This window comes from Molothrus aeneus, chromosome 1 (assembly GCF_037042795.1).
Source record: "Molothrus aeneus isolate 106 chromosome 1, BPBGC_Maene_1.0, whole genome shotgun sequence".
In the NCBI taxonomy this organism is placed as follows: domain Eukaryota; kingdom Metazoa; phylum Chordata; class Aves; order Passeriformes; family Icteridae; genus Molothrus; species Molothrus aeneus.
In genome coordinates, this window is record NC_089646.1 from 67,059,435 (window position 1) to 67,077,834 (window position 18,400).

The window sequence follows — 18,400 nt, forward strand, 5'->3', positions numbered from 1 at the left end:
CCATGGTCCAACTGACACAGTGGTGCTGGGTCATAGATGGGACTCCGTGATCGCGGAGGTCTTTTCCGACCAAACTGATCCAGTGAAACCCCAGCGCCGGGACACCTCCCCGGACACTTCCTGCGCCACTCCCGCCCCGCCGGGCACGGGCAAAGGGGCGACTCCCCCCACTCCGCCCCTCACGGCTGCCCCACCCCCCGCAAGGCCCCGCCCCGGAGGCGCGGTTTGGGGCGCGCGCGCCCGGCCCACCCTGCGGCCGGGGACGTGCAGGCATGACTGCGCATGCGCCATCCGTGACCCTGCTGTTCCTCCCTCCCCCTCCTAAAGGCTGAACGCGAAGCCTCTCTTGGCTTCTCATTGGCTGGCCGGCCTTTCGGGCCAATGGCAGTGGCGCTTCCTCCGGCGGCGCCGTGGCGCTGTCCGCCAATGGGGCGAGCGGTTGTTGCCGCCCTCCTTCCCTGTCCCGCGTGTCCCGCCGCGCAAGATGGCGGCAGCGGTGCGGGGCGCGGAGGAGCTGGAGCTGCTGGAGCGGCTGCTGGGGCTGCCGGGCGGGAACAAGTACGGCGTCCAGGGGGAGCGGAAGGTGAAGGGAGCGAGGAGGGGCCTGGAGCGGGTGGCGGTGGCGACGCGCGTGGGAGGGTGGGCGTCATCTGGTCTCCTTTCCCCAATGGCTGCTTCCCTCCGAGCTTCCCTTCCCGCCCCCCTGGCAATTCCCCTCAGACACCGATGTGAACGTGGCTGCGGCCCCCCAGATACCAGTCCAGCCGACGTCTCTTTGAGTGGGGTCTCACCTGTGCTCCCTCCTGTCCTTCCCTCACCATATGTTGTGTTGTGGATGTTGTAGGGCCTCGCTGCCTGCGAGCCTGTAGGTTGTGGAAACTCCTTCCCTCTGCTTGTTGGAAGGATCATCATGTGTCATGGAAGGGATTTCGGCTTGATTTATACTTGTTCTTTCAGCACTTTCCCTATGCCTGTGCTATCTTGATTGAATGACGTGGGAAGAAAAAGGTGGTATTTTAATAATAGGAAGATATCTGTACTGAGGACGTGTTGCTCTTAAATATCTTATTCTTTAGAGTACTCCTACCTGACACGAGGTTGTAGTGGGGTGGGAGTTGATTTATCTGTTGTGCCTGCATTGAGAGGGCCAGAGGAAATGGCCTAAACTGAGACAGGGGAGATTCAGATTAGATATTAGAAAATGTTTTTCCCTCTTGTGGTGATCAGGCATTGGAATACGTTGCCCAGGGAGGTGGTGGAGTATCCATTTCTGGAGATGTTTAAGAGCTGTGTGGATGTGGCACTGAGTGGTGATTCAGTGATTTAGGGTTGCAGTGCTGGGTGGATGCTTTTCTGTATGATCTTAAAGGTACTTTCCAACTTTCATGATTCTATGGTTCTAGATGTCTTGATGTTTCAAAGTTTGTATGGAAACATTAGCTTCCATTGTTTAAGAGGCATCCGAGGCATGAAAAATGCAATTTAGAGCTGGGAGTGTCACAAATTTATGAGCCCTTTGTTTGATCCTCCCTCCTGGAGAAGGTTGGTTGAGAAATGAAACTCTGCAGTTGTCTTGTTTTGTATTTTTTTAATTGACTGTTTATGATTGGGGTCTTGAATATCTCTGTGTGTTCTTCAGTTGCAAAAACTGCCTTAATTATTTTCCAGCCCAGCTGGTATTTTAGTGCTATTACCATAAAGCATAATGCTGAAAAATTCAAGTAACTAGGTCTGTGTGTAGTTTTTCTGGCTGGATGCTCAGTGGAAGAAAAAACTTAATAGTAGTGGAAGACTCTTGATACAAGTACAAAAATAATATTATGCTTTCAGCTTAGATTAAATAAATCTGGACATAAACAGACTCCTCTGTGTAGTCAAATACTTTAAAAGAAAGAGTGTTGCATTTCAATCAGTTTCTTTCATTTTATGTCATAAATGCCTGAATGGGCTTCAGCCTATTGCAGTGGGTTCCAGTTCCCTCACTTCATTTCTGAAGTGAGGTGGCGGTCCAGTTTCCTATCCCACAGTTGAACACATGCTGCTGTCACTCACAAAGACATCATGGCTAGAGCTGGAGGTGTGCTGTGCTCTCCTGCTGGTACCAATGAGCTCCTGGCTGCTGTTCAGGGCCTTTTGGAATGGTGCAGTGTGTAGGAATAAGCTTTTCAGGAGGTGTGGTTACTGCAGCCTGCCTGCTCAGAGAGAAGTTGGATGCTACTGACTTCACAGTCTGAAGTCAGAGTCCTGAATTTGCAAATTAGTTAGAAGTCAGTTAATAAGATTTCTGACAGTCTTAGAACACACAATGCAATTTCGGCCTAATATTGGCAGAATTTGCTTAATTGGAGCCAAGGGTGTCCTGGTTTGTTCATGTTCTTCTGTAAGAATTGAAAATAAAACACCCCAAAGAGCAAAAAGTGGACAGCACAGACTTGGTTTTGATGGCATTGCCTTTACCAGGAATGCTTCTAAGTTCTGAGGGAGCATTAAAAAAAAAACCAATAGCAATTCATATAAAGATTCCTTTCTTCAATTATTTGTTTAGTCCTCCACTTGTGTTTCCACTTCCAGGTTCCTGTTCTGCAAACCAACAATGGCCCTGGGCTGAGGGGATTGATGACCATCGCTGCCCACCTGGTCAGGCAGGCCAGGAAGGACCAACTGCTGGGAAGCACTGCCGAGGAGAAGGCTGTGGTGCAGCAGTGGCTGGAATACAGAGTGACCCGGGTCAATGGAGGCTCCAGCAAGGAGGATACCAGAACAATTCTGAAGGTGAGGAGTGCTTAATTACCTTGCCACTGAATTTTGGAGCAACTAGACCTTAAAGATTACAGTGCTAATGTGTGTATGAGCACCCAATTAATAAAATTTTACAGCTAAAATTTAAGCTACGGGCTTGACAGTATCAGTAAGTACTGGCTTTTATTCTTCTTGCTGCTTTTCACTTTTATTGACAAAAATAACCCAGCAACCCAAAACAGGAAAACAGCTAAAACTGTAACATATATGAAGCAGAGCTCTTGCAGTGTTCAATGGCTCTAAATAGTGAACGGTGTTCCACACAGTTTAGAGACTGTTCAGCTGCCTGTGTGAGGCACCAGTTTCTTACTATCTTCATAAACCCTTGGTTATAAGCAAGTTGGTGTTGTATTCCAGGATAACACTTCTCTGATTGCTTTAAGAGCTATTCTCAATGATGTGGCAATTATGGGATACAAGCCGTACTTGATGCTGTGGTAATTGGTATTGATGCTAAAAGGAGGTACTAGACAGAATTGTGTGTGAAAACTGAAATCAGAAAGGAACCACTACAAAACTGTCCTTAACACTGAGCTACTTTGTGTGGAGTCCTTTGTCTGCTGTTATTAAACTTTTATTGTAGGCTGAAGCTTACTTCCTCTTAAACAGGTGGAAGCAGAAAAGAAAATCTTGAGAGTCCCCCTTGTTGTTTGAGCAGCCAGATGACAAGGAGCAGATAGCAAAACTTGCTCTATTTTCCTTACTCCTTGTAGCTGGTCATAAGTATTTTTGCAATCTTGTGGGAACAACTTGAAGACAAAATTTGCTTTACGGTGTTAAGCATTGTTTTCAAAATTTGTATAAAAGGGCAGTAAAATTTGATCGATTTTTTTCTAGTTTTAAAAGTTTGCTTGAGATGGAGAGTTACATTGGTCAGTGCTGCCAGTGAGTCAGAGTTTAGAAATTTGTTAGCTGCAAGGTTGACTCTACTTGAAGCTGGCAGAGTCATAATAACTTCTGGCTCTGGTAAGGTGTGCAGAAACCGAAGATAAACTGAAGAAGTATTAACATTTTAACTTAAAATAAAGGAAAACGCATCTTAAAGTGATACAAAACAACTCTTTGTTACTCTTTGAGCTGATAGCCCTCTTGATCTTGAGGCTGGTCTGCCTGCATTACCTACCAGCTTGGTGAAAACCCTGACAAACCATTTCTCTCACTTGAACTCCATATAATCTGAGTTATCTTGGTTTCATTGTATCTGGGGAATATCTTCCATTGGTTAATCATGAGTTTGTTTACATTGCTTCTCTTTTTGTAACATACCTGCTCTTACTTTCTATGTGCAAATGCTATCAAAACCTTCACATTCGTGGTTACTTTACAGATACAGCATGAAAACTGTCTACCCTGTAGGATTTTTAGAACTTCATTGAAGGAGGCACTGACTAATCAGGGTTTAACTTCAGGTTTAGCTGTGGTATGACTAAGTGGCTCATGGAGGTCCCTGTTGTCTAAACTTTTATGACAAGTGTCACAGAGTTTCAGTCATTCTTTGAACAAACTTGAAACTTGTGATGCTATATGTTCTCCCAAACTGTGAGAAAACCAAATGAGAATAAATAACTAACTTCCGTTTGTCTCTCTTGCCTTTTATAAAAACCAAAAGCAATTTTTCTGTCTTGTTATAACAAAATTTATCTGCTCAGGATCGTTTTAGGGACGATATTTGCAGTGTCAGCACATGCAAGAGTATTTGCAGAACTGCATTGAAGCATTAGAACCAGATGCAGAGATACGGCAGTTTCCTGCTGGAGCTGGGATCTCTTTCCATCTTTGGCCTTAGTGACACTGATTGTGTAAAAAAGACAATATGCTGAATACAAATATGTAGATATATCAAGTGTTTCCAAGCAAAGCAAAATTTCCTTACTGAGAAACAATCAGTGTTACTTTAGAGAGAATCCTTTAAGTGCATTTACAAGTTTTTCTGTGGATTTTTTTTAAGCAAGTGTTGAGTAATCAGAATTTATTTTAACACAAGTCTGCTGTGGAATTGTTTCAGCACTAATAATTTCACAGTATAGCAATTAAGAGCTTTTTTTTTTTGGTAATTTGTTCTCTTGCCACCATGATTAATCAGAAAAGTGGCAGCCTACCATTAAAGTATACTGTGCCAAAAGGGAGTACGGGTGGAAAAAAAAGAAGACCTAAAATAGGGAGGGAAGTCTGAGGCTGTAGTTTTACAACGTGTCTGGAATACACAATGGCAGTCTTGGGACGGTTGCAGCCTAGAGCCACAATTTATAATAAGCTGCGCCAAAAACAGTTCAGTAACTTCTGCTATAAACTTTAGGCTGCCTCTATTTAACCCTTAACTGATGTGGTTCTACAAAATGTCAGTAAATAACTGGTTTCATGTTTGTCAATTTGAACGGGAAGGATTTTCTGTTTGCTTTGTGAAAATAGGTTGTTAAATTGTTCTTACTAATGTGTTGCCTAAAGCTGTTACTTGGCAGGAAAATTATGGTGAAACAGACCATCTCAACCAGGGTTTTTATATTCATCCAGAGCAAATGCCACAGTGTTCAGAATGGACCAATAAAGGGCTTGTTGAGTTTTGTCTAATTTTGATTTGTGCTTCTGTTATTTCTGTTGGGAAATAACTGGGAGCAGTACTTTTGCTCCAAATCTGTTCCTCAGCAGATCAGTAGGAATGATGAATGTCAATAGCAGTGATAGCATAATACACAGTGCATTATATTAACTTTCTTTTCCACAGGGTGAAGAGTATAATCTTTCGTTTCTTTGATGTTTAGTAAGTGGTAAATTAAGCTGCATAGGAAAAAATAATCTGAAAATTTCTGAGTTGTCATGCAGGATAACCAGTGTTTTTTTCTGTTTCTCTGTGCCATCAGATGTCTACTTAGGTGTTAGTGAATTCTGTTCAGAAGGTTTTAATGTCTCTGCTTTATCAATTTTAGGTGTTTTATACCTGAGGATTCTTCCCCCCTCATACTCCATCTTCAGAAACCTCTGACAAATAACTGGTAGCTTGTTAAATTCATATAAAAGCATCCACATAAATGCAGAAACCTCTGTTCTGTGAAGGATAATAACTAAGAGTCTTTGTGTACTAATTCCAGTGTCTCATACAGAACAATGTTCCGTGATTTCAATTAGCTTTATCCCAGTCTCCTGTGCTGCCTGGCTGTAATAATGAAATCCAAATAGAAATCTGAATAAGAGAGCTGTAATTTCTGTTTAATGTACTTGCTTGAAAAATTACTGTTTCTGCCGGTGCAAAAGCAGGTTAATCCATGCTCTATTCATGCCATTAATCCACAGCTCTGTACACTGTTTTTTTCCACACTTACAGGTTTAAAGATTGAATTTTTATTATTGCAGCAACATTTGTTGATTATTTTTCTTCTTTCACAGGAAACTCAGTAATATAATATTCTTCCAGATCAGGTTTAGCTCCTAGTTCGCCAGTTAGAGAGAAGAGTCTTGCATGAGAATTAAAAATATGTCTATGTATCAAAAGTGTAGTTCTGCTTTTCTTGGACGTGGCTGCAGAAACCCTTTCTTGGGTTCTGCATTGTCAGGGGCTTTCCTGAAACATTTGGGAGTGCTCAGCTTTTTGTCTTTGCATGGTGTGAGAGACATAAAAGCATTTAGGGCATAAATGACCTCGGGAATCTTGCTGACTGAAAGGACAGGATGTCTGTGTGTACGAGAAGCACGTACACCAGCAGGGTGTTGTGGGCAAAATATCCAGAACAAAATCAGAGTGTGGTTAGGTCCATTGGAAGCTCCTGAGTTGTCCTAAGAGGCAACTGTTCCTTATCCAAGCTGCTGCCACAACTGGCAGTGACTAGGGGGGGGGGGGGGGGGGGGTGGTCAGCAGCTTGAGCAGATTAAATGGATTAGGGGCCATTGGATTGCATATTTAACAGGCAGTAAGCAATGCTGGGGGTGCTCAGAAGTGTGCTCTGGATGGGATGCGTTGAGCTGTTGCTAGATACAGGCTGTAAATTGGATTTTTTTTTCCCCATAGAACAAGCAAATGGAAATACATCAGTTAGTCCATAAATAATGCAACAACTCTTTCTGTTGCTTTTCTCCCCCTCAAAATGGTGTTTGAATTGCTGCAGTTGTTCAGTGTATGTTAATGCATTGTAATGCAGCTATGCCTTAACTATCTGTCTGAAATTTGAGAGTTTCCTGAGGGAATGCAACAGTAAGTTTATATAGTTACTAGCAACTTCCAGGACTATTTTAGTCTTTTAATCCTGTGTTTGTATATATGCAATTCATTTAAATAGTGGCGTTCAGTACATGAAAGACAAATTATTCAGATGGCAGCCAGCAGACCTGAATTTCCTGCATATGATAGAACTTGTATAGAGTTTTATGTTCATATTTTCATTAATCTCTCCAGGACTGGAACACTTATTTCACTTTAATACAGTGGTCACTTAAGCAAAGTTGACTTTCAGGAATTTTAGCATATCTGGCTATTAGCCAGTAATATAATCATCCATGGGAAGCACAACCCATACAGCAAGATTAACTAAATGTGCCTAATGCTCATGAAAAAAATATGGTGTTTCTGAATTAGTGTGACTTGCAGAATGAAATGAAAATATCTGTCTATATTTTAGGGAAGAGAAGTACATGTTCAAAAACAGAATTGTAAACTAATGCTAATTTATACCAGACTAAACCATTTTTGTCAAATTTAATTTGCTCAGTTAACTGACTTCATAAAATTTGATGAACCAGAATAAATAATTATTCACGCTATAATGGCTTATCTTGCCTTTAAAGTTTTAGGATTTTTTTATTGATGACTATTTTGAGTGTACATATGCAATATAAAACTCAGAATTAGCATGCTGTAATTTCTTTGATGCAGAAATCCAAAATTTTCAGCAGGTATATAACTGTGGTTATGATACCTTCAAAGATAATGAGCTATTTCCTTTACAAAATCCTGATTCTGTAGTCTAAGCTAATAAGAATGGAGGAGGAGGAGGAGAAGATATAATTTCAGCTGTGTTAGTTTTCATTATAATGCATGTGGAATTTCTGGTTAATTGAAATGAAAAATGCTGGTCAGAGAATTTGTTTCGAAACAGACCAGTTTGTGTTTTTTGGTTTTTTTTCTAGTAAAGCAGATCTTTAGTTTGGGGATTTTTTTCTTCCTGCAAGTTTTTTCTTCTTAACACTGGATTTTTCTTTGTGTTGCATTGTAGGAAATGCCACAGGACTGTAGTTACATGTTTGAGGTAATTTGAGCACCCACTAACATGAACAAAGCAGTAAACCAGTCTAAAGAAAAGAAGCTACATAGCCAGGGGCAGTTGACCTTACAGAATTTTAACTATGCAGGGGTTAATATGTTTCCCTGATTTGCTCTAATAAAAGAAATCAAAGCAGACATGGGGATGTTCAAATATTACAGAAGTACAGGAGTCCTGTCATGAAGAGGTTATCAAAGAATAGTAAGGTGGCTTAATGGAGTCGAACTTGTCAAAAGCAAATGCAAGGTTAGATGTCTTAAAGTCTCAACATTCTAGTTTTGTGTTTTGGTCTTGGTTTATTTTCTATATATGCATTGTAGGAAATCCCTCTATCAGTAAAATTATGTAACCGCAAAAACATGCTAAAGGCCAAATATAATTTTTTAATTGTTCACTAAGTATTAATCCCTTTCTCCTTGCCCAAGACTTGTTTTTTCAATAAAATGTCTGAAAATGGAATTTGCTGTAATTGCGACTGAAAAATTAAAATTCTTGAAAATGTTAGTTGTGTTTTAGCTGCTTACCTCTGTTTCTAGGGCAGGGAGAGGGAGTGGCTTAAGCAGATGTTGTGTGCTTCTTTTTTTTTACTTCACATGAGGGGAGTTTCCAAATCCAAGGGAAAGCTGGGAAACTGTTTTTGTAGCTGTCTGAAAATAATATTGTAAAACTAAAGCTGGCTTATGCAGGGATCCAGGTTAAAGTAGATCATTTTGTTGTTACAGTTCTTTAGAGAAAAGGGTGGGGGGGCAAAAGGTGTATAAATTGGATGACAAGTAGGTAAGATTTGGAGAAGAGGAAGGATAGGTAAAAGAAGTAGAGCTGCTGTGTGCTGCCTGTGTCCTCAGAATGATAAACTTGAGCAACAGTGAGCCTGTCAGCCTCTTGGTTTTTGGTAGAGAATGGCTGCATTCAAAAAGCCATGAAAATGAGTCTTTCTGTTAATAGGCATTTGAAATAATTATTTACTGAACCTGAACGGAAACCTACTACTCACCCTGATAGACTCTGATCTGGAACAGCTGAGAGGTGGTCTTAAAATGCTGAAATTCTCTCTTCTTAGAGACTTAGACAGCAGCTGAATTGACAGTATCAGTCACAAAGAATTGCTAGCAGTAATTTCAACATTAATAAAAGCTGGTGTCAAGTGATAGCAGTTGATACGTATGAAGTTACCAGCATCAAGCTTGAAACAACTTGTCTCCCACCCCACTATTCCTGTGTGCTTCCCTGGTTCTTAGACATTTGGTGTTCCAGAACCTTGCTGACCAGCTGCATGGAGTCCTGGAGGACAGGCATTGCTGCTGCTGGGAGAATAGTATGCTGTCCTTCTGTTCATAGGACTGCATTTTCTATTAATCAAATGTTAAACATTTGAATTTGCACTCATAATAAATACACAATTCTCCTGATTTTTGAATTGCAGTAATTTAAAGCCAAGAAAAGTCAGACTTGAAAGTATTTCAGTGGAGTCAGCTTAAAATAAATTGCATTTGTATTTTAAAAAATTTTGCTATGTATAAACTACTTTGTTTAGGTAAATTTAAATTTTACCTAATTCTCACTGTCAAAAGATTGATATTTTATTTTATTATCTTATCACTTACTTTCTAGATTTTTTTCTTTTATTATTTGTTTTGTTTGCTGAGTTAGGATAACTTAAAACTGATGTTTATTTTATATGCATGGTCTCCAGAGGAAATTTCTATTCTTTTTAACAGCTGCCTTAATATATCATTTCACAAAGTAAATACTACAGTAGTGTAATGACTTTTTCCTTTTTAGGATCTTAACATGCACCTTGAAGATAAAGTTTACCTTGCAGGAAACATTTTTACCTTAGCAGACATTTTGATGTACTATGGATTGCATCATATCATGGTAAGCAATACTTGCATCATTTTTATATGTCCAACTATTGTAATTGTTATTTATCTAAAGGGCATTTTATTGTTATAGAAGATAAATTACTGAATGGAACAGAACAGAGGAAGATAAAACTTGTTTTCAAGTTTTTCATTTTATTCTTTAATCTTTAGCTGTGTATCTGTCAAAAGACCTGTAGTGTCAGAATGCTTTAGTTCCTCTGCAAAATATAGCAAGGATGATACCTATCCCTGTGTTTCTTTCATTGAGGACTCTTGCCTTTTCAAGTCTGAAACATCACTGAACTACAGTCACAGAAGTACATGGGCAAATAGATAAATGAAGCTGAAAGGATGTGCCAGAACTGAAAGTACTAATTTCGTTAGTATTAGAGAAATACAAATGCATGTAAATTAAGCTCCTTAATGCATATTAAAAAGTTTGAGCCATAACAAATTGTCATTTGTGTTTCCAGACTTAAGTGATAACACTTGATAAGGTACATAATATGAAAATAACATGGGGAGCTGGTGCTTAGGAGGAAAAGGAAAAAAAATACCCATGCCAACAATAAATTTGTTCTAAGTGGGGAAGATGTTGAGATTATTTGTAGTCCACTTAGGCTACTATGAAGTGCTTAAAAACTGGTGCACCTTCAGTTCTGAACCCCAAGTGCTAATTTAAAGATAAAGCAGTAGAAGCTATTTGCATTTTGGTAGCTGGAATGTGTTTGTAAATGAGCCATTGTCATTCTCTGGAGTGGGAAGAAACCCAAGGACTCACATAAAAAGGTCTTCTTAATTCTTGGGAAAAGATGAAATCAGTCAGTTTTACATTAGAAAATTAAAGGGGGGAGTGAGGATAATTAGAAGAAGATGCCTCTGACAAATGCATGTGTGTCTGAGAATTGAATTCAATCAACTGGGTGAATGGTTACTTTTATACAATTAAAACCAGAGCTCTGGGAGAAGTGTAGAAGAATACATTTCAAAATGGAAGCAGAGGGGAGGGGAATCAAGTAGTGAAATTCTACCAGAAATGAAAGAATATGTATCTGTATCTTGACTGTCCAGGAGTAAAAGTTCGAATAAATGTCAAGCAGAGGAGAGGAAAGTTCCGTTTCAAAAGGTTTTTGAAAACCTGCTAGAGGAAGTCACATAGAATGAATTCTGTTAAATCATATTTACCTTGTAAAATATCTTAAGCAGTAGGATAGATGTGTTGATTATAGTGTCAGAATGGGTTACCTTTCACATATGATATGCAGACATAAAAAAGACTGTAAGTATTTTCTAAAAAGATGATTGTATATTCTGTTAGAGAGTACAAGTTCAAATGAGACTTTAAAAAAAAAAACTTGGCAGGGGAAAATCCAAGCGTATTTTAAATTTAGAGTTTGCTCTAGAGTAGACCACCTAATCAAGATGAAAAGATACAAGTTATTGCTTTGGGAAATAGAACAGATGGTAAAAACAAATGACTTGGTGCTCCTGTGTGCCTGCAACCATCCAGACACTACTTGGGACAAGTTTATAGTACAGCATCTGTTTCTGAAATGTTTGATTTCATCGAAGGTAATTTTCTGAATCAGAAAGGTATAAAGGGCAAGCAATGGGGTGACTGTTCTAAATAAATATGAAAATCTAGAAGCTACTAATTAGCAATTACATGTCATTTGAAGGTTTCAGAGTTGATAAACATATAGAGGCAGGATCTTGAACTGTGGAATCTTGTGGGTGTTTTTTTTTTTAATGTCTTTTAATTATTTTTATTATTCTTGTAATCAGAAGGGAATATGTCCAGAGCTGCTCTGCCCTAAGCTTTATGGGGGAGGCAGGGAAAGCTGCTGTATCTCATTTGAAGTGGTTCAGAGAAAGAGTTTATCAAATCCACCACTCTTTCAGCTAAGCCTTGTGCAAAATATCAATATGTATTTCCTATGATGCTTTAAGAAAGGAGGTAGAAATGGGAGACATGGGTCATAGGGCAAACCCACAGATCTTGCTGTCCATCAACTTACCTAGAAATTTGATTTGAAAACAGTAGTACCTGGTAGTACCTTAAAGGTTAATCTCTGCTTTTGATAGGCTAAAAACTACATGCTAACACAGACATTAGTGATAGGATACTGTAAATACTACTGACATACCATGGTCATCCTGAATAAGCCAGTAGTAAAACTATAAACCCTCTGATGCATGTTTTGTTGGAAAAGTTTTTAAGACCAGCCACTCCTATAGCTCAGTTCTTCACCTGTGGTGTCTTGGTTTCCCTGAGTATAGATCATGTATCATTGAATTCATTCCCCTCTCCCATTTTAATTTTCCTCTTCCCATTATCCAGGAAAGGTTCTAGAGTCTGGTTCTTCACTGTCCAGGCTCATGCATTTGACCTGACAGTTTATTTACTGAACAGCAGCAGCCCTTAATTCTGCTGTTGTGTGCCTTTCATTCTCCCTGTCCCTTCTAGTTATGCTAATAAACATAATAGTGCAATGTGTTTAAAAATCCATATTGTAGGAAAAAAATTGTTATTTCAATCAGTGAGAATCAGATTCACAGGTAGTGTTTCAGGGTTCTTGCACACAGAATCTGTTTTGGGTCTTTTAATTAAAAATACACACTCATAGTAATAAGGCAGGAATTAAATAGTACACGCTGTTCTGCATCATAATATAGGTCACAAACAAAAAAATGTAATGCTTGATACTGCCTTTTCAATCAATATAATCTACATTGTCATATATAATTGATGTCTCTGTGTATGTAAGATTAATATTGTTGTCTTATAGACACTTCAGTTCCAGAAATATATGTGGATCCAAAAAAATGTGGATATACGTGGACAATAAAATTCTGCTAGGTTAAAGCATAGATTGCAGCGAAAACTTGAATTTAGAAGCATTGCTTGAGGTTAGCTTAGGCAATCAGTAAGCATTAAATTCCTCCTGTGGTAATGAACTTGTTTTCTAATCTGGCAGATTTTTTAAATTATTTTTTTAAAAGTTTCCAGATGTCTGCATTCTTAAATGTTTTTGACCAGCACAAGTCCAGTTTTATTTTAAGAGAAATAATCAATATGATGACTGATCTGCTTTTATACTTCAAAAATGTTGTCAGAACCAAGGAAGTGGTCTCGAATCTATATGTCTGACTTGAAAATTTCTTTAAAAAGGTCTGGAAGATTACTTATGGGTGAAGTTTATATCTGCAAATGGAAGATGCCTCAGTCAAAATGTTGGTGTCAAACCAAATATGATCAAGTACAGAACAAACTAAGTAGTTGTCCTTGAGTCAGAACCAATAATATTGAACTGTAATGAGACTGAGGGAGAAGAATTTCAAGGAGTTATAAATAACTATAGTAAACTACAATAGTAGTTTATTTTGGAGTTATTTTTTCCATAAGGAACATTTCCTGTAATAAACAAACTGCCATGACTTTTTGTTAAGATTCACTGATATGCTGCTTATTTTAGTACTGAGGTAACAGGCTTTTCTTCTAAGCAATGATGCTAAAAATGGTTCTTCAACTGAATTGCAAAAGAAGTAGTTTTAACTTAAAAAAAAATGTGATTTTGAGCTTATTCCTTTAACAGCAGAAATTTAGGCAGAACTATGCGAAAGTACATGTATGTCATGAAATATACCATCCAGATGTTGGGTTATTTTGTCTTTCTCCCCTGTCTAAAGGCTAAGTTTAAAAAGTCAGATAGTATCTATCCTTTTCTTGATGCTGAAGAGGTTCATATGTAGGCAGGTATTTTTAGATTTTTCCATGACCTGCAGGTTGTGGGAATGAGGCTTTATGCCTGCATCCCCAATGCTACAGAAAGAAAATATAATTAAAGCTTGTGTATTTTTAGCCCTTTCAGAAACTCTTAAAGTTGCATTGTATGATAACCACCTTGGTGCCCCTCAGTGAGCTTTGTGGTGGAACAAAAAGACTTTTTTTTTCATGACATGAAAGAAAAAAAGGTCTGTCAAATTAAGTGTCTGCTTCTTTGCTATTAAAATAATTGCTTTAATAGCAAATAATTATTTTAACAGCAGAACAGCAGCCTTTCTTAACTTGGGGGAATTATCTAATTTAATGAGGAAGAACAGAAAATACCCATCTAACAAAATGTTGTAAAAAATGCCATGGAAGTGATCTCTAAACAATTAACCTAAGAGTTATGTTCAGAGTAAAAAGTAGAGCATGCCACAAAGTGCTTTTTAATATATTTCACTGATAGAGTACATTATGTAAATAAGTAAAAATATCTCGCTTGTTGTGCCTAGAGTACAAAAAGGGGTCTTATTATTAGCATAGCTGTCTGTTTTGCCCTTCAGATGTTTTTTCACTACGCTAACAGAATGGAAGAGGACTAGTTTTTCAGACTTCAGACTTCTGTTTTTGCTTTACATTGGCGAAATGTGAAGATCGAGAATTACTAATAAAAGATGATGGGAAGGAAATACTGTATCTCCTGCAAAATATAAAATTTAGCTCAGCCTTTCCATAACCAGGTGCTCATCCAGTAAAGGCTTCAAAAAAGGTTACTTGAACTCAAGGAACTTAAAGTTTTAGTATTTTAGTATTTGCCCATACTTAAATACCTTTCTTCCAGTAGTTTTAGATTGCCTTAGAGCACACACATTGTTCTTTTCACACACTGTTACTTTGTAAATGGTCCCCCAGCTTCATATTGAGCATCAGCATCCAGCTACCATTAATTATAATACACTGCAGGTGATCAAAAGCATCTTTCCCCAAATGGTACTGCTTTTTTTTGGCCCTGAATATGCTGCACTTGGAGAAACTCAGGCAGTTTGTGAAACAGTGTTCTATTACCATAGCTTCCGCTTTTGATTTGTAATGTCTTTAAAAATTCTATACTTTTTCCCCCCCCCTTTGTTAGTGCTGTTCTGGTTAGTGCTGTTTACTTGGTTAATTGCCAATAACTCTCTTATATTTCTAGATCTGCAAAAATATGTGGCTGATTTTTATGGTTTTTCTGTGCATTTCTATCAGACTATACAACTGTGGGAACAAGGTTTGCATTTCCATGCCAGCAGCAGGAAGAGCAGATTTTCTCATATGCCTGAGCTGGGGTTCATAACAGTACAAAATTGCAGAAGGAGATACATCTGTAGCGCTGTGCTTGTATTCTGGCAGGTACATTCCTTAGGAAGAGCAGCTACTTGGGTTTAGGAGCAGCTGCAAGATCCCTGCCTTTTGGCTACTGTCACAGTTACTATGCTCCTAATTCCCCATTAATTGAGCTTTAATGCTATGTTCCATTGGTTTAGAATTTCCTTCTGCAACTCCTTGAAATTCTTCTCCCTCAGTATTTTCCCATGGTTCTTCTTCTAGTATATATCCTTACATTATTTTTGCTGCTACATGTTTAAAGCTTCCCAGTTCTAAGCCAAGTGCTGGGCTGTGTGAGAGAACAGCAAGGACAAGCAGCAAATCTGATAGGAAACTCCTGAAATCAAAAGTGCAGCATGTCACAAGGTGAAATATAAGACAAGATGAGGGTTTAAAGAGCACTTTTTTACTCATATACCTGAATATCTGTAAATGAGTATGTTTAGCTCTTTGTGAGCCAAAGTTTGTTAAAACAGATTTGTTTCCAGCTGTCTTATGCCCAAAACCAAATTTTCGGTGAACCTGCCGCATCCATAAAATCTAGTGTTTGTAGAACAAAGCGTAAGGAATACACCATCTGTTTAGCTTTTGAGGAGATTAACCTTGATTAGCTTTAGAAATCTAAACATGAAAAATATTAGGTATGTCTAGATCATTATTTTTCTGGTAAAACTGTCCTGTGCAGATGTGCCCTTTTTTGTTGACTGCCAGCATTGTCAAGATTTAAATTAAGCTTGATGGTTAATTGGCTAACTGAAAATGAAGTGAGGTGAATCCTGCACTGATTGGTTTCAGTGTTGGTGAGATAGGGGAGCTGTATGGATAGGGGAGCTTCAGTATTGGATCGGGGAGCTGATGTGAGCATCACATTTTGTTCCTGAGGCAGCTTTTATAGTCTGTTTTGAGGACTGCCCCATTTGTAATTCAGTTGTAGTATGTTAATGTGAGAAAAGAGATTATGGTCTAAACTGATAAGCCACCTTGATTACAGAGAAATAAGAAGACATAAAATTGCTAATCAAGAATAGTAATACAGGTGATACAAGGTGGGAATAGTTCTACAGCTGGCTTGAAAGACTCCAAAGTAATAACAGATTTTGTAGTAAAGCTTTGAGGGTTCCGCTGACCTAAATTTGAAAGACTTTTAAAGGTAGAATTTGGATCTGAAACTGTAGATAACTTTACCTAAGCCAGTCTTCTGATTAAGGATAGGCTTGAAGCTCTGCATTAACCTTAACCATATATCCTGTGACAAGGAGCTGTTGCAATAGTGTGATAGAGACTTCTTCCTGATTGATCTTGAAGCTATTCTGTGTGATAGTACTTTAAATATTTTTATGAAGTATGGGCAGGTTTCCACTTTGTTTTACTGTTGTAATTTGAATAATGTCATTGCTAACTTAATAATGAAAGCTAGCAGATCTGAGCAATTAAGTTATGCTGATTCTTAGTGACTATTCCATTTTGAGCAATAGTCATACAAAACAACTTCCAATTATCCTATCTAGTCTGAAATTGCCTGGAAAAAGCTTACTCCTGTAGTTAAAATACACCCTGAAACATGAAGTAGTCACTTTGCCTGTGAGACTGTCTGCTAAATGAACATGAAAGGATTGTGCATGTTGTGGAACTCTTCCCTGCACTGCCCTGTACTGTATCCTGACCCCATGAATAGAGAGATGCTGTAAATTCATGCAAGCTTTTCCCCCCTCTCTGTCATGCAACTGTATTCCACCTCCAAGTCTGTTCCTTTGAGTAGATTAAATTTCCATACGTATTATGGGTTTGAGTTTTACTGTGTGAAATTAGGATAGAACACTGCTGGACTGTAACAAGTTACTTGAGTTTAAATCCTCTGTAAAATGATCCACTTTTATTCTGCCTTACCACATGTTATGACTCTAATGATGCAGTGCCTGATGTTACTGGTGCTTTGTATTTATTCCCCATGCAGGCGGACCTCACAGTGCAAGAAAAGGAGAAATACCTTAACGTGTCTCGTTGGTTCAACCACATCCAGCATTACCCAGGTGTCCGACAGCATCTGTCCGATGTCGTCTTTATCAAGAACAGATTATACACTAATGCTCATTAAGGCAAATCTTAATGTCATGTTGGAATGAGGTGTGAGAGTTCAGAAGTCGTGCTGTCCAAAGCCACTAACCTGCAAATACTGTTTTGTAACCTTCTGTATGTGAACCGAAACTGTCAATGCCTCAAGTAATACAACTGCATTGAATTGCTGTTGTTCATTCAAGAATTTGAACTAAAGAATTGTTATTGTGTATCTGATTAAATGCAAAAATGGTAAAAAGGTGGAAAAATGGAGTTTTAATTCACTATTTTTAAAAAAAAATTAAGGTTCTTTTAATTAAACATTCAAGTGAAATTACATGATCTTTACCATCAATTATTCACTCCTTTTGCTATTTATTGAATGTTTATGTATGTCAACCAGCTTTCCTTTCATTTCCATGGATGTTTACACTAGTTTTGTACAAGTTAAGAGCTATATTGTGTGCCAAGGATGTGAAAAAGGGAACATGCAAATGTTACAAAGTATTTATGTGACCGAATAAATTATTTTAAAACTGTAGTCTTAATTTGGCTGTGGAACTTTTTAGTTTTTCTTCATGAAGAAGATTCCAAAAGGTTAGTTCACTTCCTGCTTCATTTTGTGGTGTACTGTTTTGACTGTGGAAGCATTTCCTTTCAAACTGGGTAGCAAAGTTAGTGTCCGTAAAGATTTTGCATGTGCCTCGCTTCATTTTTTTACACAAGTGCACTTTTCTCACCCTGAAACAAAACCAACCAAAACCCTCAAGATAATTTGCTGCTCTATCAAGTTCATTACCAATGTTTAAAATGGGCTTTAAAACCAACTACACTGTTGTTGAGTCACACATTTGGATAGGTCATTTTACTGTAGAATGTGGTCCTTGATTTTTATTTGTAAAAAGTATAAAAGTGCTAACTTAAATTGGTTAATTATCTTCTGCACGATTCAGATAACATTTCTTTTAAGACACAAAAGAAATACAAAAATACTTTGATATTTTAATTGACAAATGAACTTCTACATTGGTTTCTTCAGCAGTGCTTAGCAGATGGCTTCACTTGTACATTCTTTTGTTTTATGTGCTACTTAGAAGCCTCTCACCCAGTAAATATAAGAAAAGCTATCTTGGATAGATGTTTGAGCATTTTAAATGTTAAAAGGCCTTAAAAAAATATAATGAGATGAGGTAATTAAAATATATCCTGACACATAAATGGACAGAAGAAACTTGGAAGGATAAGCATAGCCTGGACAATTCCAGGCTCTAATAGGTGTTTTCTGTAGATATACATAA

General features: G+C 38.2%; 1 protein-coding gene across 3 annotated transcripts; it reads left to right on the top strand.

The window, feature by feature from the left end:
- Positions 1 to 381: 381 nt before the first annotated feature.
- On the top strand, positions 382 to 17,643 carry EEF1E1 (eukaryotic translation elongation factor 1 epsilon 1). 3 transcript variants are annotated; one of them, XM_066558661.1, is made up of 4 exons: positions 382 to 558; positions 2,572 to 2,772; positions 9,831 to 9,926; positions 17,002 to 17,643. In XM_066558661.1, exons 1-4 carry the CDS (start codon positions 382 to 384, stop codon positions 17,140 to 17,142), a joined length of 615 nt encoding a protein of 204 aa, XP_066414758.1. In that variant the 3' UTR covers positions 17,143 to 17,643. The 3 variants fall into 3 exon arrangements, with proteins under 3 accessions (XP_066414758.1, XP_066414766.1, XP_066414774.1); XM_066558669.1 differs by having other exon boundaries at positions 447 to 583; XM_066558677.1 differs by lacking the exon at positions 9,831 to 9,926 and having other exon boundaries at positions 447 to 583.
- Positions 17,644 to 18,400: the final 757 nt, after the last annotated feature.

Coding starts and splice junctions, on each gene's coding strand:
- EEF1E1 (XM_066558661.1), top strand. CDS start 382: ATGGCAGTGGCGCTTCCTCCGGCGGCGCCGTGGCGCTGTCCGCCAATG. Junction 2,773..9,830: donor ATACCAGAACAATTCTGAAG/GTGAGGAGTGCT, acceptor TTTCCTTTTTAG/GATCTTAACATGCACCTTGA. Junction 9,927..17,001: donor ATGGATTGCATCATATCATG/GTAAGCAATACT, acceptor TTCCCCATGCAG/GCGGACCTCACAGTGCAAGA.